The sequence below is a fragment of the Erythrolamprus reginae genome, chromosome Z, assembly GCF_031021105.1.
Source record: "Erythrolamprus reginae isolate rEryReg1 chromosome Z, rEryReg1.hap1, whole genome shotgun sequence".
Taxonomy (NCBI): domain Eukaryota; kingdom Metazoa; phylum Chordata; class Lepidosauria; order Squamata; family Dipsadidae; genus Erythrolamprus; species Erythrolamprus reginae.
Window position 1 is genome coordinate 48,034,445 of NC_091963.1, and position 23,231 is coordinate 48,057,675.

Below are 23,231 nucleotides of genomic sequence, written 5' to 3' on the forward strand. Positions count from 1 at the left end.
GCCTAGTGATAAAAGAAACCTTCTCCCCCTGAGAATGAAATTGAAAAGAAGGTATTGCCTATTCCCTGACTTCTTTCCACTGTATACAGTTGAAGGAAAACCTGGAATTAGAGTGGTAAATAAGACATCTTCCACTTAGACAATTCACACTGGGTAATGATCAGGTTTTTCCATGCAGTGTTTTTTTAACAGCAATTAGCTATCAAACCTATCTGAGTTTTTGATAGTTTAAGTATTATTTTTCATAAGATGTTTATCTTGGTTATGTCCAAAAATGCATGATAAAGTTAGGGATATATTAACAAAATGGATAATACAATATAATTAATATATCTTCCCTGATGCCGAAGTTAAATAGCATCTTCAAGGGAGCATCAACCGTCAAAATAAAGCATCATACCTACATTACAGGAGAGAGCATATTTCCTGGGAATGTGATTAGTTTACTGTTAAATAGGAGACGTTTACTGTCCTGAAATTAAGATAGATAGATTTAGGGTACCTACAACTTCATTTACATTTGCAATCAAGTTTCTCAAAGCCTTAGTGATTAGAGGGATTAGAAACAAAAAAAACATGTTTCAAAAAAATCACCTAAGAGAAGATATATAACTCACCAAGAGGCAAAGCATGTCTCATTTACCTGCTGAAATGGAGAAGACACTGTCGACAAAAGAGGTTTGAGACAAAGCCCAGCAGAAAAAGAGCTGAAGATAAAACCCCAAAGCAATCCAGCTGAGGATAACCATTCTGGCTGCGAGCTGTATGATTTCTTGACCACTGCCTTTCCTTCTTCAGCCTCTCAATGGTTCGAGATGTTTATGTGTTCATGTCTCTCTCGTGTCTCTCTCCCTCCCCCTCTCCCTCTGTTCTTTAGGGAGAAAGAATGCTAACCATTTCCCATTAAATCTTCTCCTTACACTAGATAGGGCTATATTTAACTCAAGCATTGGATCAGATGCCCCCATCGCAAATACCAGCTATTAAAACATAGCCAAAGCACTAATGAAAGAGGGAGAGTGTGGTATAAAGCTGAGCGGGTAAACCATGTCTCTGATTGATAACTAGATGATCACTGAGCTAAATCCATTCATGAATGAAGATTAACAATTTGAACATCCGTGACATGCAGATAGTAACCTCATGTTTTTTCATAGTGTTTCCATGTTTATAATTCATTTCAAAACTTGTGTGATTTAATGGGATTGTAGGTGGATAACAATACCGTGTGGATGTGGAGAGATGCAGAGAGATGCAGCCCATTTATTGGTCTTCTGATTACTATCAGTAGAATACACTAAAAGAGATACATTTCTGGCCAATGTTAAAGCCCCAAAAGTGGGTTCATTTTCATAGTTTGAGCTTTGATTTGGACACAAAATAAATAAATTAAAGCATTTTATGCATTGAAAAAGATTCTGGAGAGAAATCCCATTACATGTACAAAGTACCAATTTTCCAAAATGTTAATTAGCCCTTCCAAGCCCCCACACTGGTGCTTGTGGGCACCAGACTGAAGGCCCTGGGACTGGATATTGAATAGCACTCTAGTATCTCAATTCAATGTGTTACACATAGAATGGGCTGGATTCTTACACATTCTTACACATAGAATGCTGAGACTGTTTTTTAAAATTTCAAATAAATTACCAGTACAAAAAGTTGGAGATCACTTTTCTAGTAAATTTCATTGTATTATATTTACTGTAATACCTCAAGAAAGATATTTTGAATTTCAGTAACTAAAATAAAAAGGTTTCTCAAATTGTTAAAATTTGTACGTTACAAATACACTTCATGTTCCATATGAATTGTGAATCATTTGTCATAGCCACGCAGAATGCGTTTGGAGTGAGCGGCTATGACAATTCAATAAATAAATAGGCTTCATCCAACAATTTAATAAGGAAACAACTATATTATTATTGAAGGACAACATGTTTTTTAGGGAAACCAGTCTGCAGTTATGGGGAAGACCAAGTAAACTTCCAACGAATGCCAGAGTCTTTAAATAGAACAGTTTGGAAAGTACTGCTCTAAGGGATTAATTATTTGGCCAAGTAGCAATGGTGCAGATATGCTGAAGTCTAGATTATCCGTGTTATACCTGAAATATGAATAAGAGAGCATTTTATTTCTACTTACTGGTATGGCAGTTTCTATGTGATTCTTAAGTTCAAGCACAAGCTATACAACTTTAACTCCAGTCTCTACAGTCACATTTTTATGCTATTGATTTCTAAAGATCTCATAACAGATCATAATCTATCTATCTATCTATCTATCTATCTATCTATCTATCTATCTATCTATCTATCTATCTATCTATCTTTCTATCTACAGGCTTGTTAGAGAACGGAGCTTGCTGGAGAACAGAATGGCGAGGAGGACCCAGGAGTAGCACAGCAGACAGAATGGAAGACGCACATCTCCACTCACTTGCAGTGGGGGGGGGAGAGTTTGTGAGGCGTTTGTGAAGCGAAGTTATGGGCCGGGAACGGAGCTACAGTGGTGGCATCCCGGCTTCGGAATTTCTGAGGGGAGGCTCAGAGGAACAGGGAGCTGCCGACTCAGCTTGGGGGCATCAAGGGGAGGGGACTCTAGACTCTGAACTGGACATCTCCCCCAAGCACTTCATCACCCACCGGGCAAAAGGAGGTAGGATGCAGGTGCGGCCAAGCCAGCTTCAGAGGGTCCTGGCGGGCAGCAGTTGCAATTCAACCGCCCTTGTCTGAAACTGATGCGCTGGGATTCTCCTTTGCCGCCGTCACCGAAAACTTTCTAGGAGGGTGGAAGCCCCGCCAGCTGACAAGTCCCATGCGTGTCAATCCACCCACGAGGCTCCTTCCGGGCAGCCTCCGCTGTCTTCCCCACCCTCCTTCCACCCCCAAACAAGGATCCAAATGTCGGCAGTAATAAGGCAAAAGGGGTGAGTTTTCTGATTGTACGCATTATTCGCTTTTACATTGATTCCTATGGGAAAAATTGCCGCTCACTCCAAACGCATTCTACTTACGAACCTGGTCACGGAACGAATTAAGTTCGTAAGAAGAGGTAGCACTGTACTTTTATTTAAAGAAGAAAAGCATAGCTCAGACTATTGCTATGATTTCCCCCCTATATTGTGTTGTTTAGGTATAAATTTTGTTAACGTAAAATTTTTACTTAGAGCCTATTATCTATTAGGAGTATATCCCACTGAAAGAGAGTAGTCTTATTGCCAAGTAAATATGCATAGGCATTACATAGTTGAGAGATAGGGCATTGATTAGTATCAGATGTATTATAGAGAGAAATGAAAACTTCTGTAACAATAGATACTTTGTGCCCAGGGCAGGTAGGTGTGTGTGTGTGAGGGGGGGCGGAAAAGGGGAGAAAGAAGGGAGAGAGAAGAAACAGAAACAGAAAGAAAAAAATAGTTGAGTTTTTGACTTATGATCACAACTGAGCCCAAAATTTTGGTTGCTAAGCAAGAGCATTGTTGTTTAAAATGATTTGTATTAAGTTTTATTGATTTTGACTATACATATGACTTGAAGTACTAAACAACACAAACCGACAAAACAGCCCTAACCCTCCCCCTCCCCTGAACTGAAACTCAAGTCAGTTCTTTCTTAGTATGTATTTGCAGCCTGTAACAACAGCAGTTAAGTTCTATCTTAATATTTAAGCAATATAGTGACATTTAGGATTATAATCAACTCTAAATCTTAATTTATAAAAAATTCTAAGATTTAATAAACATAATATATATTATTTACAGCTATTATTTCTTCTATTGTCAACCCATGTGTAAAATTCTTTCCAAGTATCGTAATAGCCTGACTCGTCTTTATTTTTAAGTTCTTGTGTTAGTTTGTCCAGTTCTGTACAGTCAAGTATTTTTTAAATCATGTCTCTCTCTGTCGGTATATCTTCTTTTTTCCAATTTAGTGCGATACATATTTTAATTGCTGTGATTATATGTTGGAACAAATAATAATATTTTTTTAAATTCTTAGAATTATTATACCTAAAAGAAAGGTCTCTGGTTTTAATTTAAGTCTTATTTTAGTAATTTCATAAATCCATAATTTAATTTTGTTCCAAACTTTCTTAATTTCAGGACATGTCCACCACATATGGAAAAAAGTTCCATTTTTGTTTCTGCATCTCTAGTAATCAGGTTTTAATTTGGGGCAAATTTTTGCTAGTCTTGATGGTGATAGATGCCACCTGTAGAACATTTTAAAAATATTCTCTTTATATGCCGTGGACTGTTATTTTGTAATTTTTTGACCAGATCTTATCCCATTGTTCTAAGTACAGTATATGCTGTGCCCGATGTTTTTTGCCCAGATAATCATATTTCCTTTGACTATTTCTATTTCCATTTTATATTCTATCAAGAAGTTGTATATTCTTGTTATAAAGTTTTTTTCTTCTCCTAATACTAATTTGTCCAAGTTTGTAAATTTTTCTTGGATCCCGGTATTTCTTTTTTGTCTTTCTGCCATTTCGAGTGTATTTGGGTGTATGGCCATCACTCAATATTTAATTTTAATTTAATTTAATTTTTTAAAATTTAATTTAATTTAAGTCTTGTTCTATTAATTGTTGTCTTGATTTAATATTTCCATTTTAATCTAATATTTGATTATAATTTACCAATTTTTTTAACTGAGTTATATTTCGATTTCCATTTTATATTCTATCAAGAAGTTGTATATTCTTGTTATAAAGTTTTTTTCTTCTCCTAATACTAATTTGTCCAAGTTTGTAAATTTTTCTTGGATCCCGATATTTCTTTTTTGTCTTTCTGCCATTTGGATTTGTTAACGCCTCTATGATAGAATACCACCTTGGTATTTTTATATAATGTTCTTCTTTAATTTTTAACCATGTTGTCAATAGTGAATACCTTATGGTGTGGTTTTGAAAAATGTCAGAATTTTGGGTTTTTTTCGTTCCAGAGGAACCATGCCATCTACATAATATATCATGTTCCTCCAATATTAACATTCTTTCTTTTTTGAGTTCTATCCAATTTTTAATCCAGAGAAGAGTAGCTGCTTGGTAATGGTTTCAAAATCTGGGAGTCCGAGTCCACTTTGTTTGGATTTGTCTTGTAACCATTTTATTTTTATCCTTGCCCTTTTGTCTCCCCATACAAATTTGGAAATTATTCTATTTAATTCAGTAAAGAATTGGTTGTTTAATTTTATTGGAATAGTTTGAGAGAGATAAAGGAATTTTGGTAAAATTGCCATTTTGATTGTGGAGATTCTTCCTAACAAGGAAATGTGGAGTTTATTCCAACTAATTAATTGTTCCTCTACTTTTTTTTATTAATGTATTATAATTATCTTCTTTAATCGTACTACATTTTTTTGTTAATACTGTATCCAAATATTTAACTTTCTTAACAATTTGTATCTCCAAAACTTTTTCTAGTTCTCGATCTTGTTTATAGTTCATATTTTTAGTCATAATTTTAGTTTTTTGTTTATTTTTAATCCTGCCACATCATCGTATCTCCTTCATTAAACGTTTTCCAGTTTCCAGCGGGTCTTCTAATATAAAGACTAAGTCATCTGCGTATGTTTGAAGTTTAAATTCTTCCCCTTTAATTTTCAATCCTCTGATCTCTGGGTTACTCATGATTTGATTTAACATTGTTTCAGTAGATAAGATGTATAACAATGGTGATAGGGGGCATCCCTGACGTACACCTTTCCAGATCTGAAATTATTCAGTTAGTTCTCCGTTAATCATAATTCCTGCAGATTGGGTGTGGTAAATGTTTTCTATCATTCTAACAAAATTAGAGCCAAATTTCATTTGTTTTATTAATTCATGCATAAATTCCCATCTCAAATTGTCAAATGCTTTTTGTGCGTCTAAAAATATAAAAATATGTCCAACACTGTCCTTGTATTGTTTCTAGTGTATCTGCCTGGAAGGAAACCGTTTTGATATGTGGGAATCCTATTATTTTAAATTAATTTTATTCTATTTGCCATGATGATCATAAAAATTTTGTAGTCTACGTTAACAGAATAGAATAGAATAGAATTTTTTATTGGCCAAGTGTGATTGGACACACAAGGAATTTGTCTTGGTGCATATGCTCTCAGCGTACATAAAATAAAATATACATTTGGCAAGAATCATGTGGTACGACACTTAATGATTGTCATAGGGGTTAAGTAATGATATGGGCCTATAATTTTGTATTGTTTTTCTAAATTGCTTTTCGGTATCAAACTTACTAGTGCTTTTGTCCAAGATCTTGGCATTATTCCTTTTTCTAAAACCTCATTATATATAGCTAATAATATTTTTCCTAAGGAGTCTTTTAATTCTTTATAAAATTCAGTAGGCATACCATCCGGTCCTGGTGATTTGTTTTTTTGTTTTATTATTACGTTTTCTAGTTCAAGCAGAGTTATTTTTTTGTTTAATACTAATCTATCTATTTCTGATATTTCTCCTACATTTGCTTTATTGATATATGTTTAACTTCTTTTTTATATAGTTCCTATATATATATTGTAAATTGTTTGTTTCCTTTGTTGCCTTCTAAAAATTGTATATATCATTCTTCTTCATCATCTTTAATTTATGGGCTAGCCATATACCTACCAACTGATAGGGACCAAACTTTCTGAGACAACCCAAGAAAGGGATCTTGGGGTTTTGGTGGACAGCTCAATGAAGATGTAAACCCAGTGCACAGCAGCAGTAAAAAAAAAAAAAAAAAGCAAATTCCATGCTTGGCATGATTAGGAAGGGAATCGAAAATACGTTGGTGTTGGACAAATCAATGGTGAGACCACACTTAGAGTACTGTGTACAATTCTGGTCACTGCACCTCAAGAAGGATATAATGGAACTGGAAAAGGTGACTTGATCGAAGTGTATAAAATCATGCATGGGATTCAAAAGGTGGATAGAAACAAATTATTTTCTCTATCACACAATAATAAGACGAGAGGCACTCCCTAAATCTCATAGGTAAGAAAGTGAGGACAAATAAAGGGAATAGAGTAATTATTCACCCAGAGGGTCATTAGTTTATGGAATTCACTTCCAGAAGAGGTCGTGACAGCTGTCAGCCTTGATAGCTTCAAGGCAGGATTAGACAGATTCATGGATGCCAAGTGTATCGGTGGTTATTGAAATGAATGTCCATGTGCCGCCTCTATGTTGGTTGAGGCAGGCAGGATTCATTTATTGGGGGTCAAGGGAAAGGGAGGGTTTTGCCTTCTCTTTCTGCTCAAGATCCCAATGTACAATTGGTGGGCCACTATGTGACACAGCCTGATTCAGCATAGCTCTACTTTTCTGGTAGTAAAAAAAATTGGAACCCACCCTGATTATTGTGACTTCTTTTTGAGTTGGCAGTGGTTCAATAAAGAATTGGTTTTTTATGCCTCCTCAATTTTAACTTGACACTTTTTCATCTGTGGTTAAGAATGGAAGATAATGCATGGGCTATAACCTTAGTTTCCTCTGAAAGTACACAACTTTCATTTATTAATAATCTTATCAAACAGTTTTTAAAAGTGCAGTGCAAACAGTGAGATGAAGCTCCTACTTCAAGTTACTTTTAAATGTGAAATGGAGACAAAGTGAATTAGTGGTAGCCTAGAAAATAAAATTTCTATTTTTTTATTCTATTTATAAAGTTTGTAAATTTTAAGTATCATCATCATCTTTCTTTTTTAACTTTTTTTCATGATTTTTACATAAACTTCCCTACTTATAATATCAAAACATACATAATTATACATTTCTGTCCAAAATGCCATAAACAAATATCCTAAATTTGCATCTTTTGTACTTTTATCTGCTGTTTTCCTTCTATATTTCATACTACTTCCCTCCTTTTATCTCCCTCTTTTTGTAGTGTTATTCCTACAGGTGCAAGGTCCACTTTTCAGACTGAAACAAATCATCTTGCAAGATCAAATGAAGTATCTGGATCCAACTGGGTTATTTTTTAAAACTGCCATCTTTGCTTTGGCCTTCTACCAGGGTGTCCAGGGAGAAAGCATTCTGAAATTCCCTGATACAGTGATACCTTGTCTTACAAACTTAATTGGTTCTGGGACGAGGTTCTTAAGGTGAAAAGTTTGTAAGATGAAACAATGTTTCCCATAGGAATCAATGGAAAAGCGATTAATGCGTGCAAGCCCAAAATCACCGCTTTTGCCAGCCGTTTTTGTGCTGCTGGGATTCCCCTGAGGATCCCCTCCATAGGAAACCCCACCTCCAGACTTCTGTGTTTTTGCCATGCTGCAGGGGAATCCCAGCATGGGAATCCCAGCATCGCAAAAACGAGCACTTCGCTGGCAACGGAAGTCTGGAGGTGGGGTTTCCCAGCAAAGGGAGCATCAGGGGAATCCCAGCAGCACAAAAACGAGTGCTTCGCTGGCAACGGAAGTCCGGAGGCGGGGCATCCCAGCGGCAGTGGTGGGTTTGTAAGGTGAAAATAGTTTGTAAGAAGAGGCAAAAAAATCTTAAACCCCAGGTTTGTATCTCGAAAAGTTTGTATGATGAGGCGTTTGTAAGACGAGGTATCACTGTATTTCCCTGTAACTTGCGATATAATTAAGGCGCGGTTGTAGATGATGTCATAACAAACGGCTAAGCCATGGAGAAATATTGATAGCTGAGGAAGCAAGTTGTTGCCACAGTTATGCTCATTTTTGCTTGACTCTGCCAGGCAACGTGATCCGGTTTTTTTAGCATGATTTTTTCCTGACTTTTCAACATTTAATTCAGTTTTTTTTCTTCCTGATTTCTTTCGTTTTTTTTCACTAATTCTCTGATAATTCCGATATTTCCTGAACCGACAATTTCCCTGATAATTCCCTGATTTCCAGGTTTGCTGGACACCCTGTTCTACATTGCCATCTGTGCTAAAGTGGAAGGCAATGCAAGGAACAGTGAGTGTGCTACTCACAGGACATGGCCATAGTACTACAGTATAGGCATTTCTCCTGCATTTTCTTAAATATTGGCACAATGCCTATTTGGTGCTGCACTGCCTCCTTGCTGACAAGAAAAACACTTAATGACCAGCAAAGCATGCACATCTCCAAGCATGCACATGCCCCATAAAGAGTGCTCAATGAATTTGGTAGTGGCCAGATCTCAGCACCATATAAAACTACTGGCCGTACCATTGTTTTATATACCTTCGTTTTCAGGTAGATTAGCATGTGTCGCTTCAGATTACTCCAGTGATATCCTTCCGTTGTAGTCATACTTCACTCTTTCATGCACTTTGTCATTAATGCTGCTGTCACTTTGTAGATGGAGTCCTAAATAATAGAAGATGTTGGTCTTCCTTATTTTACCACTGACTTGCATTCATTCATTTATTCAATTTTTATGCCACCCTTCTCCTTAGGCTCAGGACAGCTTACAACATGTTAGCAATAGCATGTTTTTAACAGAGCCAGCATATTGCCTCCACAATCCGGGTCATTTTACCCACCTTGGAAGGATGGAAGGCTGAGTCAACCTTGAGACGGTGATGAGATTTGAACCACTGACCTGCAGATCTACAGTCAGCTTCAGTGGTCTGCAGTACAGCACTCTACCTACCCCGGCTCTTGTATGGTGAAAGTGCTTGGCAGGTTTGTATGTATTCAGTTTTCTTGAAGTTGAGGCACAGGCCAAATTGGCAATTATTCCATATCTACACATGTTGCCTTAGTTCTTCTCTACTGCATACTGCAGTTCTTTCATGATAGTAACCATAATAAGAATGAACAGCAATAGTGATAATGCTGAGTCTTGGGGAACATCAACTTTCACAGGAAAGCTAAGGCCTGCAATGCATCTCACCTGGCTGCTTGTATTTGCATCTGTTTTATTTGTATAAAGTATCTAGACCAGTGGTTCTCAACCTTTCTAATGCTGCGACCCCTTATCTCCCTCTCTTTGTAGTGTTATTCCTACAGGTGCAAGGTCCACTTTTCAGACTGAAAAAATTCATCTTGCAAGATCAAATGAAGTATCTGGATCCAACTGGGTTATTTTTCAAAACTGCCATCTTTGCTTTGGCCTTCTACCAGGGTGTCCAGGGAGAAAGCATTTTGAAATTCCCTGATATTTCCCTGTAACTTGTGATCTAATTAAGGCGCTCCTCCTGTTGTGGTGATCCCCAACCATAAATCTAGTGCCAATTCTCCCAACAGAGCTTGAGGCTGATTGGCAGGAAGGTCAGCGGGACACTCCCCACTGTAAACGCCTGATTGGTCATATTGTAAAAATACGTTCCAAGGCGCCAGAATAGAAGCTTTAGTTCCTAACACCAGGAGAAATTTGCCTTTTCCCCCCAGGGTCTTAGGCGACCCCTGTGAAATGGTCCTTCGACCCCCAAAGGGGTCCCGACTCCCAGGTTGAGAACCACTGATCTAGACACATTTAATCAGTTGCTTGGGCACACCATGATCACATAGCACATGCCAGATTAGCTGATGCTAAGGCTTTTTCAAGATAGAGAAAAGCTAAGCACAATAGTTGCCCTTTTTCAGTGTTTCTCCATTAGCCATGAAGATTGCTAGAATCTTTGAATTGATCAATAGTTAGAGCAATCTTCTGCGTCACCCTTATTCTTGAAGAGAGGAAATATGATACTTGTGACCCAATTAGCAGCTATGTGTCCAGAGTCCACAATGGATTCAAGAAATTTGTTTGCAATTAGCTGCTTCGCCGCTAAATTTCTCCAGCTTCAAAATGTCTGCTGGTAGGTCATCAGGGCCTGGCATTTCTTCCTGTCACAAGTTCCTTTGTCATTTCTACTAGCAAGATGTGTGCAACTGGACCAGCATTGGGCAAGCTATCAGGAATTAGTGAGCATAGAAATTCAATGTTAGCGATTTCTCTGAAGTGTTTTTGACAGTTTTCCAGAATTCGTTTACCCTGCAGTCACCACCTGTTGTAAGCTGTCCTCAGGACAGCTTTCACATATACATTAAGGTTAGCAAACAAGAGTACTGTGTATATGTGAAAGCTGTCCTGAGGACAGCTTTCACATATACACAGTACTCTTGTTTGCTAACCTTAATGTTCAATTGCTTGTATGTCCCAATAAGTCACAGTATTTTATAAGTATACAAACATATAGGATAAAAAACATTTCTTACAATGAACTTGTGCACATATCAATCTCAATCTCCTTAAAATGCTTCCCATTTTCAATAATTTACTTATAAAGCAGAACAATATTTCTGCCAAGCTATGTCACACCTCTGAGAGCTGGATTTCTGTGGACCCTCAAGCAAAAATAAAGCTTAAATCTTCAATCAAGATTTCTGAGTTTTCATAATACACTTTTAACATTTGTGCATCTTTGCTATCAATACGTTATGTTCTGATTATTTTACTTCTACTACCAATTATTTTGTTGGAGAAAAAGAAACATACTTACAAAGCAACATATCCATCATGCTATTTCCTAACAGGAAAAGCAACATTGTGCAAAACGCAGAAGCAGCAAGATCAATAGTGGGCAAAATAAATGGGAAACACAAGAGAAATGAAAAAGAAATCTAATTCCACCTTAGACCAACACAATTCACTATACCCCTTCATTCCCTTCTATCCATGATGTTACCATGTTGATACACTAATAGTTGGGAGATAGGTGCCTATGATTATTTGGAACAGGATATTTAATAAAAAGATCAAATGTATGTTCTGTTCTATTCATTCTTCATTCTATTCTATTATTTTATATACTCTTATCTCTATTCTATATTCTATTCTGTTCTGCTCTACTCTAATCTCTATTCCAATCTCTTTTCTGTTCTATTCATTCTTCATTCTATTGTTCTGTATATTCTACTCTGCTCTATTCTTATCTCTGTTCTGTTCTATTCTATTCTATCCTACCCTACCTTATTCTATTCCAATCTATTCTATTCCAATCTATTCAAATCCATTCAATTCATTCTAATAGTATGAATTTTGGCATTAATCATTTGTTCTATGTAATTAATATGAATACATTTACTTTTTTGGGAGTGTGGTTTCTCCTTCTACAAGATAAATATCATCTTGTAGAAGAAAGATTTTACAATTAATGATTGAGTAACCCTGAATTGTTATTTAGTGACCTATTGAGATAGTAATGATTTTAACTTATGGAATATGTTTTAAATGAAAAATCTGAATATTTATCATGTGGAGGTTTGATTTAAGCAATGTTTTGAAATAATACATGAAATCCCAATTATTAAGAAAATTATAATGATATTGTAATGAAGATGAAGATAACAGGTTTGATTACATACCTAATGACATTTTTAGAGGTTTTTGGTTACGATAAAAGAAGGAATTTTAAAAAAGATATTGAGGAATAGATTTAGAAAGGGGAGGAAGTAATAGGCCCGAAAATGGAAAGGTGCAAGAAATAAAAACTATTCTGTGAACATAATATACTAGTTGGGAGCAAATATGTCTTATAAATCTATTATTTCCATTCATAATTTAGTTCGCTTAACAAATAAGATATAACATGGTTTCTTCCCTTGCACATTGGCTGATCTAAGTTTGCCTATTTATTTAGACAAGCTTCTGTGCCCTCTGTTCTTTAAATTATTGACCATGCTAATTTCAGTTGGAATCTTTGTATGCTAGTGATGTCAATAATTAGGCAACCAGAATAACAGAATAACATAGTGCAAAGGGACCTTATTTTGCCCCAGCACCACGATGCAAATAATTGCGCAACAAGTTGTCTTGGGTGAAAAAAAATCAGGTGCTCTGCTCAGGCATGAAAATATGCAGACACTATACATTTATGCCCATACCGGAAAAAAATTAGAGGGAACATTGATGATAAGGAAGCATAGTGGAATAAAATGTGCTAATCACTACCAAGGATATGACAATTACCGGTACCTGAATCAGTGTGCATCACTATACTCTGTAAGGCCATTTTCAATCTATTGCCTGGTTGATTACTTAATACAACCGCATACTTTTTAATTTTTTTCCACTTTAATCCCAGACTATTTCACCTGACGCATGAAATGTGGCTTATATATCAGGGGAAATATGGATCTAATGTACAGATGGATCAAATCAAATTTATTTATTTGATTTTTATGCCGCCCTGTACTAACTTATACAAATTTACAAATTTGTAAAAATGTACAAATTTAATGTACTAACATCAAACATTAGAACCATTGTATAATACCACACTTGGAATACTGCATCCAGTTTTGGTTGCTACCGTGTAAAAAAGATGTTGAGACTCTAGAAAGAGTACAGGGAAGAGCAATGAAGATGATTAGGGGACTGGAGGTTGAAACATAGAAGAACAATCGCAGGAATTGAGTATGCCTGATTTAATGAAAGGACTAGGGGTGACATGATAGCAGCGTTTGAATATTTAAGGGGCTGCCACAAAGAAGAATCAAGCTGTTCTCCAAACACCTGAAGGCAGAACAAGAAGCAATGGATGGAAGCTGATAAAGGAGAGGTACATCTTAAAACAAAGGAGAAATTTCCTAGCAGAATAATTAATCAGTGGAATGACTTGCCTCTAGAAGTTGTGGATTATTATTATTATTATTATTATTATTATTATTATTATTATTTAGATTTGTATGCCGCCCCTCTCCAAAGACGCGGAGCGGCTCACAACAAGAAAACAGTACAAATCCAATAGTTAAAAACAATTAAAAACCCCTTAATATAAAAAAGAGTCATACATCTCAGACAAACCATACATAAAACGGAAATGGCCCAGGGGAACCAATTTCCCCATGCCTGATGGCAGAGGTGGGTTTTAAGGAGTTTGCGAAAGGCAAGGAGGGTGGGAGCGATTCTAATCTCCGGGGGGGGGGGGGGGCAGTTGATTCCAGAGGGTTGAGGCCGCCACTGAGAAGGCTCTTCCCCTGGGCCTCGCCAGACAACATTGTTTCGTCGACGGGACCCGGAGAAGGCCAACTCTGTGGGACCTAACCGGTCGCTGGGATTCATGCAGATGCTCCAGCACTGTAAATTTTTAAGAAGAGATTGAACAACCATTTGTCTGAAGCGGTATAGAGCCGTGATGGCGAACCTATGGCATGTGCAACTATATAGGAAGGCACACAAGGCTTTTCTATGTTTCAGCCCCAGCCGACATGTGTGTGCTGGCCAGCTGATTTTTGGCCTTGGGAAAGGCAGTTTTGTTCTCTGAAAGCTTTCCTGAATCCCCAGAAGCAACAAAAATCCCCCAACAAGTTTGGAAAAATGCACTTCAGGTTTGCTCCTTTGGGCAGTATTTTCACCTACCAGTTCATACCGGTGTGGTCTAGAATAGTGATTTTCAACCTTTTTTGAGCCACAGCACATTTTTTACATTTACAAAATCCTGGGGACTACACCAACCAAAATGACACTCTAACACAGTACATATTATACATATAGCATTGTGATGCATTGTATATCATCCTCTGCGGGGGCCTCTTATAAAAAGAAAAAGGTCAAATATCTATATACTCCATCAGGGTAGACATAACCAGCTGAGGCTGAGGCTTCATCTAGTGGTGGCAACATTTACCTCCAGTCCTGACCAGGATTAGAAATCGGGACACTGGGGAGGAGTAGCGGCTTCAACTATTCGCGCCGGCCACACAATGACAAGTGCACAGCAGCCTAAGTGGGTACCTTCCTGGGTGTGGATGAGAGGCGGCCTGCTTTTGGTTCATCGCTAGTGGTCGGGATGAATCCTTGAAGGTGATTGGTCAGTGAACGTTCCCTGTGCCTCCGCTCTTCCTGACGCTGATAGCTGGAGGGATTGTGAGTGGAATGTTTATGTTCGGATGGAGACGGCTGGCCAGATAAATGGCCTCCACGGGCCGTATCCGGCACATGGGCCAGTTTGGGGACCCATGTTTAATTTCTCCACGGCACATCTGACCATGTCCCATGGCACACTGGTTGAAAAACACTGGTCTAGAGAGCCATATTGGTATGAATCCACTAATTTTCGGCTTTTCCCCCCTGGTGTCTCTGCATGGAAGAAGCCCTCAGCTGTGTTCAGATGAATAACATCAACATTAAGAAGGGAGGGAAGGCTTCTTCCAACACAGAGACGCCAGGAAAAGTTTGCCATCACTAGTATAGGGTTTCCTGCTTGAGTAGGAATTGGCCATTCTAACTCTATTCTGATTCTGATTCAAACTAATAAACAATTCCTTTAAAAACCACATATTAGTTCACTTTTTTTTTAACTTTCAGAGGAATCTTGAATAAATGGCGCCCTCTGGTGATTTTATCTATGCTTTGAAGATAGATTTATTCCCAAAAGAATTGTACCAAATGGATGTTATAAATTGCAGATCTGGAATTGAAACATATCCAGCATCTTTCTGGATTAAAATACACAAACTATTTAGTAGTAAAATATAAATTAATAAAATGCTTTCATATAATAATTTTATAATAATAACCCTTTGCTAACTTCTCTATGATACCTATGAGAAGATTAATAACAATATGACTTAAAAAAATGTATATGGCTGCCCAACTTACACAAACTCGATGATATGCAATAAAGGTTAGTAAAGCGTACTACAAAACCAATTAAAACAGTAAACATAAATAAGAATGCAAGAATACAAGTGACAGACAAAACAAGGTAATTTAATTTGGAAAAAAATATTCAGTGTTATAAAAGAGCAATTAGAATCAGGATGCAAAACGCATACCCCAGCTGTTTTAAGCAACTATGGATTTCAATAGGAGTTAAATCATATATCTAAATGGTACCTAGTTTGGAAAGTTCCTCTAATGAAAGACATAAAGAGGGCTCTATTGCATTCCCATATTGTAAAAATACATAGAAAGCAAAAGTGAATCAGTATGTTATGCACTGTTCCCTGTAATACCCCCCGCGCACCCTTTTCCAAGGGCGCAAAAGGAGCCGGGCATTGGAGTTGGGGGCGGGGAGCGACGAAAGTGTGGTGGCGCCGCATGCGGTTCCCATCCCCCTGCCAGCCTGTGGGAGGAAGGAAAGGGAGATGCGGCCGCCCCCGCCTCCCCACGGTGCCTCCGGCCCCCTCACGCCCCTGGCCTCTCGCCGTTGCCTCCCGCCCGATCCACCCCCTCTCTGGCTTTCTCCGCCTCCTGCCTTGGGGCGCGACTTCTCCTGCGGCGGTGGCGGCAGCGGCTTCTCCTCCTCCTCATCCGCACTCCCAGCCAGGGGGCTGCGAGAGGGTTTTCTCCGCGCCCTTTGGGAATGCCTGCCCCGCCCCTCTTGCAGCCCCTTCGCTGGGAGCGCTTTCGTCCTGAGCTTTCAGCAAGGGGGCTGCAGTAGACGCACGGCAGGCATTCCCGAAGCTCTCGGAGAAAGCGCTCTCGCAGCCCCCTTGCTGAGAGAGAGAGAACAACAGACAGAGCAAGATGGAAAGAGAGGGAGAGAGAAAGTAAGTAAGAGAAAGTAAGTGAGAAAGTGAGAAAGTAAGAGAGCGAGAAAGAGGGGGGGAGATAGAGAGATAGCAAGAGAGAGAACAAGAGAGAAAGAAAGCAAGAGAGATAGAGTGAGAGAAAGAAAGCAATAGAGAGAAAGAAAACAAGAGACAAAGAGTGAGAGAGAGAGAGAGAGCAACAGACAGAACGAGATAGAAAGAGAGGGAGATAGAAAGTGAGAAAAAGAGACAGCAAGAGGGAGAGAGAGAAAGAGAGAAATGACTCTTGATTTAAAGCATATGGTAAAAAGCACCCAAATAATAACAGAGGGGAAAAAACCCAGCATCGTGTGTGTGTGTGTGTGTGCAAACTCTTGAACCATTTCCAACAGCCCTCACCTGTTATTGGAAATGGTTCAAGAGTTCACATACACACACACACAAGGGGGGAGGAGACAGGGATGGAAAAAGAGGAGAAAATAGTAATAATGGTAATAGATTTTGGTTTTGTTTTATTGTTAATTTCTTTTAATAAAAAGAAGGGAACTTTTTATTTATTTGTTTATTTGTTTGTTTGTTTATTTATACTTCTATGCCGCCCAGTCCCAAAGGGACTGCCGCTCAGACACTATACTTTTCCGTCCACACCGGGAAAAAAATTAGAGGGAACATTGATGTTATGTACCTCTTGTTTTTAAGATCAATGGGCAGGCAATAAAATGCTTTCAAAAGCTGATACAAACAGTGGAAAAAGAAATAATTTAGAACTTGGAAGTGTTTTCTCTCCCAAAATGGCAAAATGTAGATCTGTATGTAACTAGAAATCCTTCCTTACACCTGGCAATCTACATGTTCATTCAATTTGTAGGAACAGCTAGCAATTGTAATTATGCTGTGGAATATGGACATCTGTTGAGTGTACATAGAGATTTTGCTTCTAGTCTTTTCATCTTCTGTTACATGTTAGAACGAGTCAGCCAGTGAAAATCCTGAGAATACAAAGGAGTAACAACATTCAACATTTCAGGATAAGAAACTACAAAAAAATGTTATACTGACACAAGATATAGCAGACTGTAGTGTTCAAGGATATACTTAAAGATTTTCTAAACATCAATCATTTTGTAAATGTTTAGTAAAAAATGACATCCTGATCTATTATTCAGGACTGGTCAAATAATGGAAGTAATGTTAATATTAAAAAGTCAAGAATAATGACATATTCCACAAACACTTACTTGCTTTTTTCTGTCTGATTGTGGGTTAATCATGACATTAAGAAGAGAAGGGACAAGCTTTTCTGCTAAGCTTATTTTCAGGGCAGCTTGTAATTCTTCCGGTGTTTGTACAAAGAACCCTTTGCCACCAAAGGCAGACATAATCTGCTCATAGCGAGCATCTGGCAACAAAGCTACTGGAGGTGCACTGAAATTAAGTAAAAGGATTTGGCTTAGTATAGTGGGTTAAGAATCTTAAGCAAGAAGTCAAACATCATAAAAGGTCATTATTAATTTGCTAAACAAATAGAACTTCATTTTCCCCAAATCCCCAGGGAAATTGTTCAGGACCCAATTAATTACTATGAGCATATACATTAAGACAGGATCTTATTGAAGAAGAAATCCCAATGGTGGAGAAACAGCTTTTTGATCTCTTCTGTTCAGTGTCAAAGCATTCTGGATGATTTCAACAAAGCTCTCTAATAGATTTTTAAGTCTCAGAGGATTTTTTTAGTAATTAAAGTTCTCAGAATGGAAGTGCTTCCACAATGGAAGCATTAAGAAGAACTCCTCATTTCAATCTTGAGTTACAAATATTTTCCTTTATCGAAATCATTGACTATGGCAATTATTCAATGTGCATCTTTTCCATACTTAGATTTTACTTATCTAAAGTAAGCACTATCATAAACACGATAATCTTCTCCACTTTCTATTTATACAAACATTTTCCTTATATAGGTCAGCATCGATTGCACCAGAAGTCTACGATTTGGTGTCTTCCAGAAGTAGGCGATTACACATTTCTGAATTCCCAGCAGCTGTTTGGAAATGTGCAAGATCTTAGATGGGGATAGCTGGTAAAAGCAGTTAGATGCAGGATATTTCACCACTGCCATTCTGACAATGATTGGAAATGCTAGGAATGTAAAGTATATCCCATTCTGGGGTTCTCCTTTCTTAATTAAAGCATCATGTTATTTTTGATTTTTCAGTAGGAGAATCTCTCCGATTAAAAATGGAAAACCAAAACCATGACCATCTTTCCTTCCAGAAGACAGGAGTGTCCTGGGATACTCCTGAAGTTTTGAAAGTTCCACTGCTCAAAGGAGCATGGCCACTGCAGAACAGAAAGCTGGAATTTCTACTCTAAAGCATCTAGATTATTGTTTCTCAAATCTGGCAAATTTAGGATATGTGGACTTTTTAACTTTCAGAATTTCCGCTAAAGCTGCTAAATTTGAGAAACATTGACCTAGAAGAATAACTATAACAGACACATTTGTGGAGGAAGGGTGCTCCTGCTATATGTAGCACAGGTAATTTCAGCTAGTGTGAGAAGTAGTAAAAGTCCGCAAGAAGAGCGGCCTATAAATCTAATAAAATAAAATAAAATAAATAATATGGCACCCACCCTTATTTCATTTAACTCATTAAAATTTGATGAAGTTGAAACAATTACATTTTATTGTATATAGCTTTTAATACTTTAAGTACAACTTCCAATTTGTAAGAGCAAGTTAAACATTCTAAAGACTAATGAAAGTCAGTGCCAAATTACTTACTATATAGAAGGTTCTCCAAGCTCCAGCATATGCTTCCAAGTGTTTGAGCCCAAGCCAGTGTATATTCCATTGTTGTTTATTATGATTATAATGATTGGCAAGTTATGCCTGTAGTGATTAATGAAAAGGAACTCATCTGAAGGAGTTTTCCATTTGAAGGACATTTTTCTAACTATAATATGGTAGAAACTCTCACTTTGTATAGCAAAATGCTTTTGTTTTTGTTTTAAAATAAAATTTGGCAGTACGAAAGTTTTACCTGCAAATAGTCTCCACTTCCATACCAGAAAAACCAAATGCACTATCGCCTTCTATACAGATCACTCGCTGTTCAGAATTGCAGGTTTTAGCAACCATAGCAGCTGCAATTGCAAAACCAAGTCCGACTCCCATTGTCCCAAAAGTACCAGCATCCAGCCTACAAGGAATATATATTTTTATATAAATTTTAAATAAATTTATATTTTTCATCATAGAATGTTTTCTGTTGGAGGTTTCTTAATTCACACCCATTATCTCAACTTCTTAAAATATAGGGAATATCTTTACCAATACCAGATATATATATATATATATAAATATATATATATTTGAAATGAAGTGAGACCAGACAAGCACTCGGTAGACGGTTCCTTTATTAGCTCTTTTTGAAAGTGACATTCAGCATGGAACTCGTCTGAGCTGTCAGTGGAAAATACAGCTCTATTTATACTGTTTGTGGCTCACGCCAAAAGGAACTGTCATGCGTCTGAGCCAATCAGACGCGACCTTGTTTTATTTACATTTTCTGCCCGGAGACAGCATTTCTCCTCAGTTAGATTTATTTACATAGACTCAACAATATTGATAAATAATACTGATTTATACAAATACAGTAGTACCTGAACCTACAAACGCCTCTACTTATGAACTTTTCTAGATAAGAACCGGGTGTTCAAGATTTTTTTGCCTCTTCTCAAGAACCATTTTCCACTTACAAACCCGAGCCTCTGAAACTGTAACTGGAAAAGTCAGGGAGAAGCCTATGTGGCGCCTCTCTAGGAACCACCTGGGAGGAAACAGGGCCGGAAAAGATGGGGGGATGCCTCTGTGGGGCCTCTCTAGGAATCCAGATTGTGGGGGCAATAGGCTGGCTCTGTTAAACAGTGCTATTGCTAACAAGTTGTGAGCCGCCCTGAGTTTGAAGAGAAGGGCGGCATAAAAATCGAATAAATAAATAAGATAAATTTCCTGGGAGGAAACAGGGCCGGAAAAGGTGGGGAGAAGCCTCTGTGGGGCTTCTCTAGGGCAGTGACTTTCAACCTTTTTTGAGCCGCATTTTTTACATTTATGAAACCCTGGGGCACATTGAGCGGGGGGGGGGGGCTAAAAAAAGTTTGGACAAAAAAATTCTCTCTCTTCCTCCCTTTCACATTATTTCTCTCTCCCTCCCTCTCCATCCCTCTTTCTTTCTCTCTCCCTCCCTCTTTCTTTCTCTTCCTTCCTTCCTCTCCTTTTTTCTCTCTCTCTCTCTCCCTCCCTACTTCCCTCTATGTCTTTCTCTCTCTCTCCTTCCCTCCCTCTGTTTCTCTCTCTCTCTTGCTTTCTCTCTCTCTCTTTCTCTCTCTCTTGCTTTCTTTTTCTTGTTCTCTTTCTCTCTCTCTTGCTTTCTTTCTCTCTCTTGTTCTCTTTCTCTCTTGCTTTCTTTCTCTCTCTCTCTCTTGCTTTCTTTCTCTCTCTCTTGTTCTCTTTCTCTCTTGCTTTCTTTCTCTCTCTCTCTCTTCCTTTCTCTCTCTCTCTGAGCTTCGCGGCACACCTGACCATGTCTCGCGGCACACTAGTGTGCCCCGGCACACTGGTTGAAAAACACTGCTCTAGGGAACTACCTGGGAGGAAACAGGGCCGGAAAAGGCGGGGGGAAGCCTCTGTTGGGCCTCTCTAGGAATCACCTGGGAGGAAACAGGGCCAGAAAAGGCGGGGAGAAGCTTCCATAAGGCCTCTCTAGGAATCTCCTGGGATGAAACAGGGCCTCCAGCCTTCCTGTGGTTTTTCCAATTGCACACATTATTTGCTTTTATATTGATTCCTATGGAAAAAATTGCTTCTTCTTCTTTTTTTTCCTAGTATTTTTATTGATTTTTATTACAATAAAACATTCACACAACATAAAACAATGTGCTCAGTGATCAATGTGCCCATCACCAGACAGCATTCAAACCCCTCCAATTGCTTCTTTCTACAAACTTTTATACTTAAGGACCTGGTCATGGAACAAATTCAATTTGTAAGTAGAGGTACTACTGTAATTAATAAACGCTGGGCTTGTGACAAGAACAAAGCTATTCTAGATAGATAATTTTTATTATCAGCTGCATTTCAAAGTTTTTCTATGATCAGTTAATTACAACACAACTGTTTTAGCTGCTTGCTTTCATATTGAATTATGATATTTCGAAGTTCATGCTGTTTAAACTGATGAGCCAGTGGACATGTCTATCAATTCTATCTCCCTTGGATCCCCTTTTTCAAACTTTCTTTCTTTCATTCTAACTTTTTTTTTGTCTGTAATTTATTTCTTCCCAGAGGGAATCATTTATTTGCAGAAGGTCTCTGAACACAGAAACATCTAATCACACAAATATCGTAGGTCACTCACTTCTGCTTTAAAAATGTCACGCTCCAATGCTTGCATGTATACTTAGCACAGATGATCTTTGGGTTACAACCACTTGTTCAGCAACAGTTCAAAACTGCAATTGCACTAATCAAAGGAGAATTGCAACCAGTCTGCAAATCTTCAACTCTCACAGCGTCCATAAAGTCATGTAATAGTAATTTAAGCACAATCTTGGCATCTTTTGAGTATGATGTTACAACTAGCTACAATCACATTGCCATTTGCGACTTTCAGCTGTGCATAAGCAAAATCAATAATGAAGCTGATAGGGAAGACTGCAAGTTGCTCCCACCACTTTTTCTCTCAAGAACTCTGCTATGGAATATGACATACCAGAGATCTTGTAGCACCTCCCATCCACCTATAGTCCCTAAAGTGTGCCTGCCTGCAGCACCAAGAATTCCCACAGCCCCCGTCAGTTATCCTGCGCACTCTAGCATCTGCCCTCAATACCAAAACACCCACAAAAATACTCAAGCAGCAGACACTCCTTGTCTGGAACTCCTCCCTACTTAACAACCTATGCAATATTTGGGTAATAATGGCAACCAGGACAGCTACTGCTAAACAATGTGATATTAGCTTTACAAGAACATGGCTTAGCAAGGAAATTTCCAATCCCATTTGGACTAACTATACTGCTTGATTACCAAAGAAAACTATTACTTAGAATATATTATTTATCTAATGTGCTTTATAATTCGAGACTAAATACAGAATTCGTTTCAATTTATATAATCTGTTCTAATGAATTTGTTTTGCTGAAGATCACCTGACTCATTATAAATAAGATTGGCATTTCTTTATTTTATACATATATAAAACATATTGGTAAATGTCTACTGTAGATGGATCTAAATCAATTGAATCAAGATTAAATTATCAAATTAAAAGTTACTGTTACTGTTAGTTTTTTGGACATCCAAATAAAGTATACACTGCAATTTTCAACAGAAGTTTCAATTCAAAGAATACCGGTAAGTAAGTAAATTTGATTTCAAGTAATTTTTTATTGATTCTGGATTTCAATTCTTGGGAAGAATTCCTGAAAGCATACTGGTTCACCTTTCCGATTGTTCTGGAAGATCCTCCAATCTTTCAGATAAAACTTTTAAAAGTTATAGTTTTTGGAAAGGAAAATGGGTATGTTTTAGACATTATCTGTTGAATTAAAAGTCTTATCGAACAAATTATTTCATTTGCGGAAAGCTAGTTCCATTTATTTAACTAATTTTGTAAAACACATATTATTTTATAGGAATTTTTTAATTGTGTAACCTGATGGTGGGGAAAACTATTCCTAATAAGAAACAGTACTTTTCTGGAATTCCATGTTGGCATAACAAGAATGATATACATAATATTTTCTTTTTATATTTGTCTA

The 23,231-nt window shown here is 37.7% G+C and overlaps 2 protein-coding genes across 3 annotated transcripts in view; both read right to left on the reverse strand.

The window, feature by feature from the left end:
* COLQ (collagen like tail subunit of asymmetric acetylcholinesterase) overlaps positions 1-749 on the reverse strand; it is a 78,781-nt gene extending 78,032 nt beyond the window's left edge. The window contains exon 1 of the mRNA XM_070728241.1: positions 644-749. Coding sequence (XP_070584342.1) covers positions 644-749 — 106 coding nt within the window. The remainder of the gene's footprint in view (positions 1-643) is intronic.
* A 14,872-nt stretch (positions 750-15,621) lies between these two features.
* The window catches only part of HACL1 (2-hydroxyacyl-CoA lyase 1), a 37,963-nt gene continuing 30,353 nt past the window's right edge, over positions 15,622-23,231 (reverse strand). For both annotated transcript variants that reach the window (XM_070729323.1, XM_070729324.1), the window contains 4 exons: positions 19,451-19,609; positions 19,192-19,299; positions 17,645-17,831; positions 15,622-17,395 (listed from right to left, as the gene is read on the reverse strand). In XM_070729323.1, the coding sequence (XP_070585424.1) occupies positions 17,363-17,395; positions 17,645-17,831; positions 19,192-19,299; positions 19,451-19,609 (487 nt within the window). In that variant the 3' untranslated portion in view covers positions 15,622-17,362. The remainder of the gene's footprint in view (positions 17,396-17,644; positions 17,832-19,191; positions 19,300-19,450; positions 19,610-23,231) is intronic.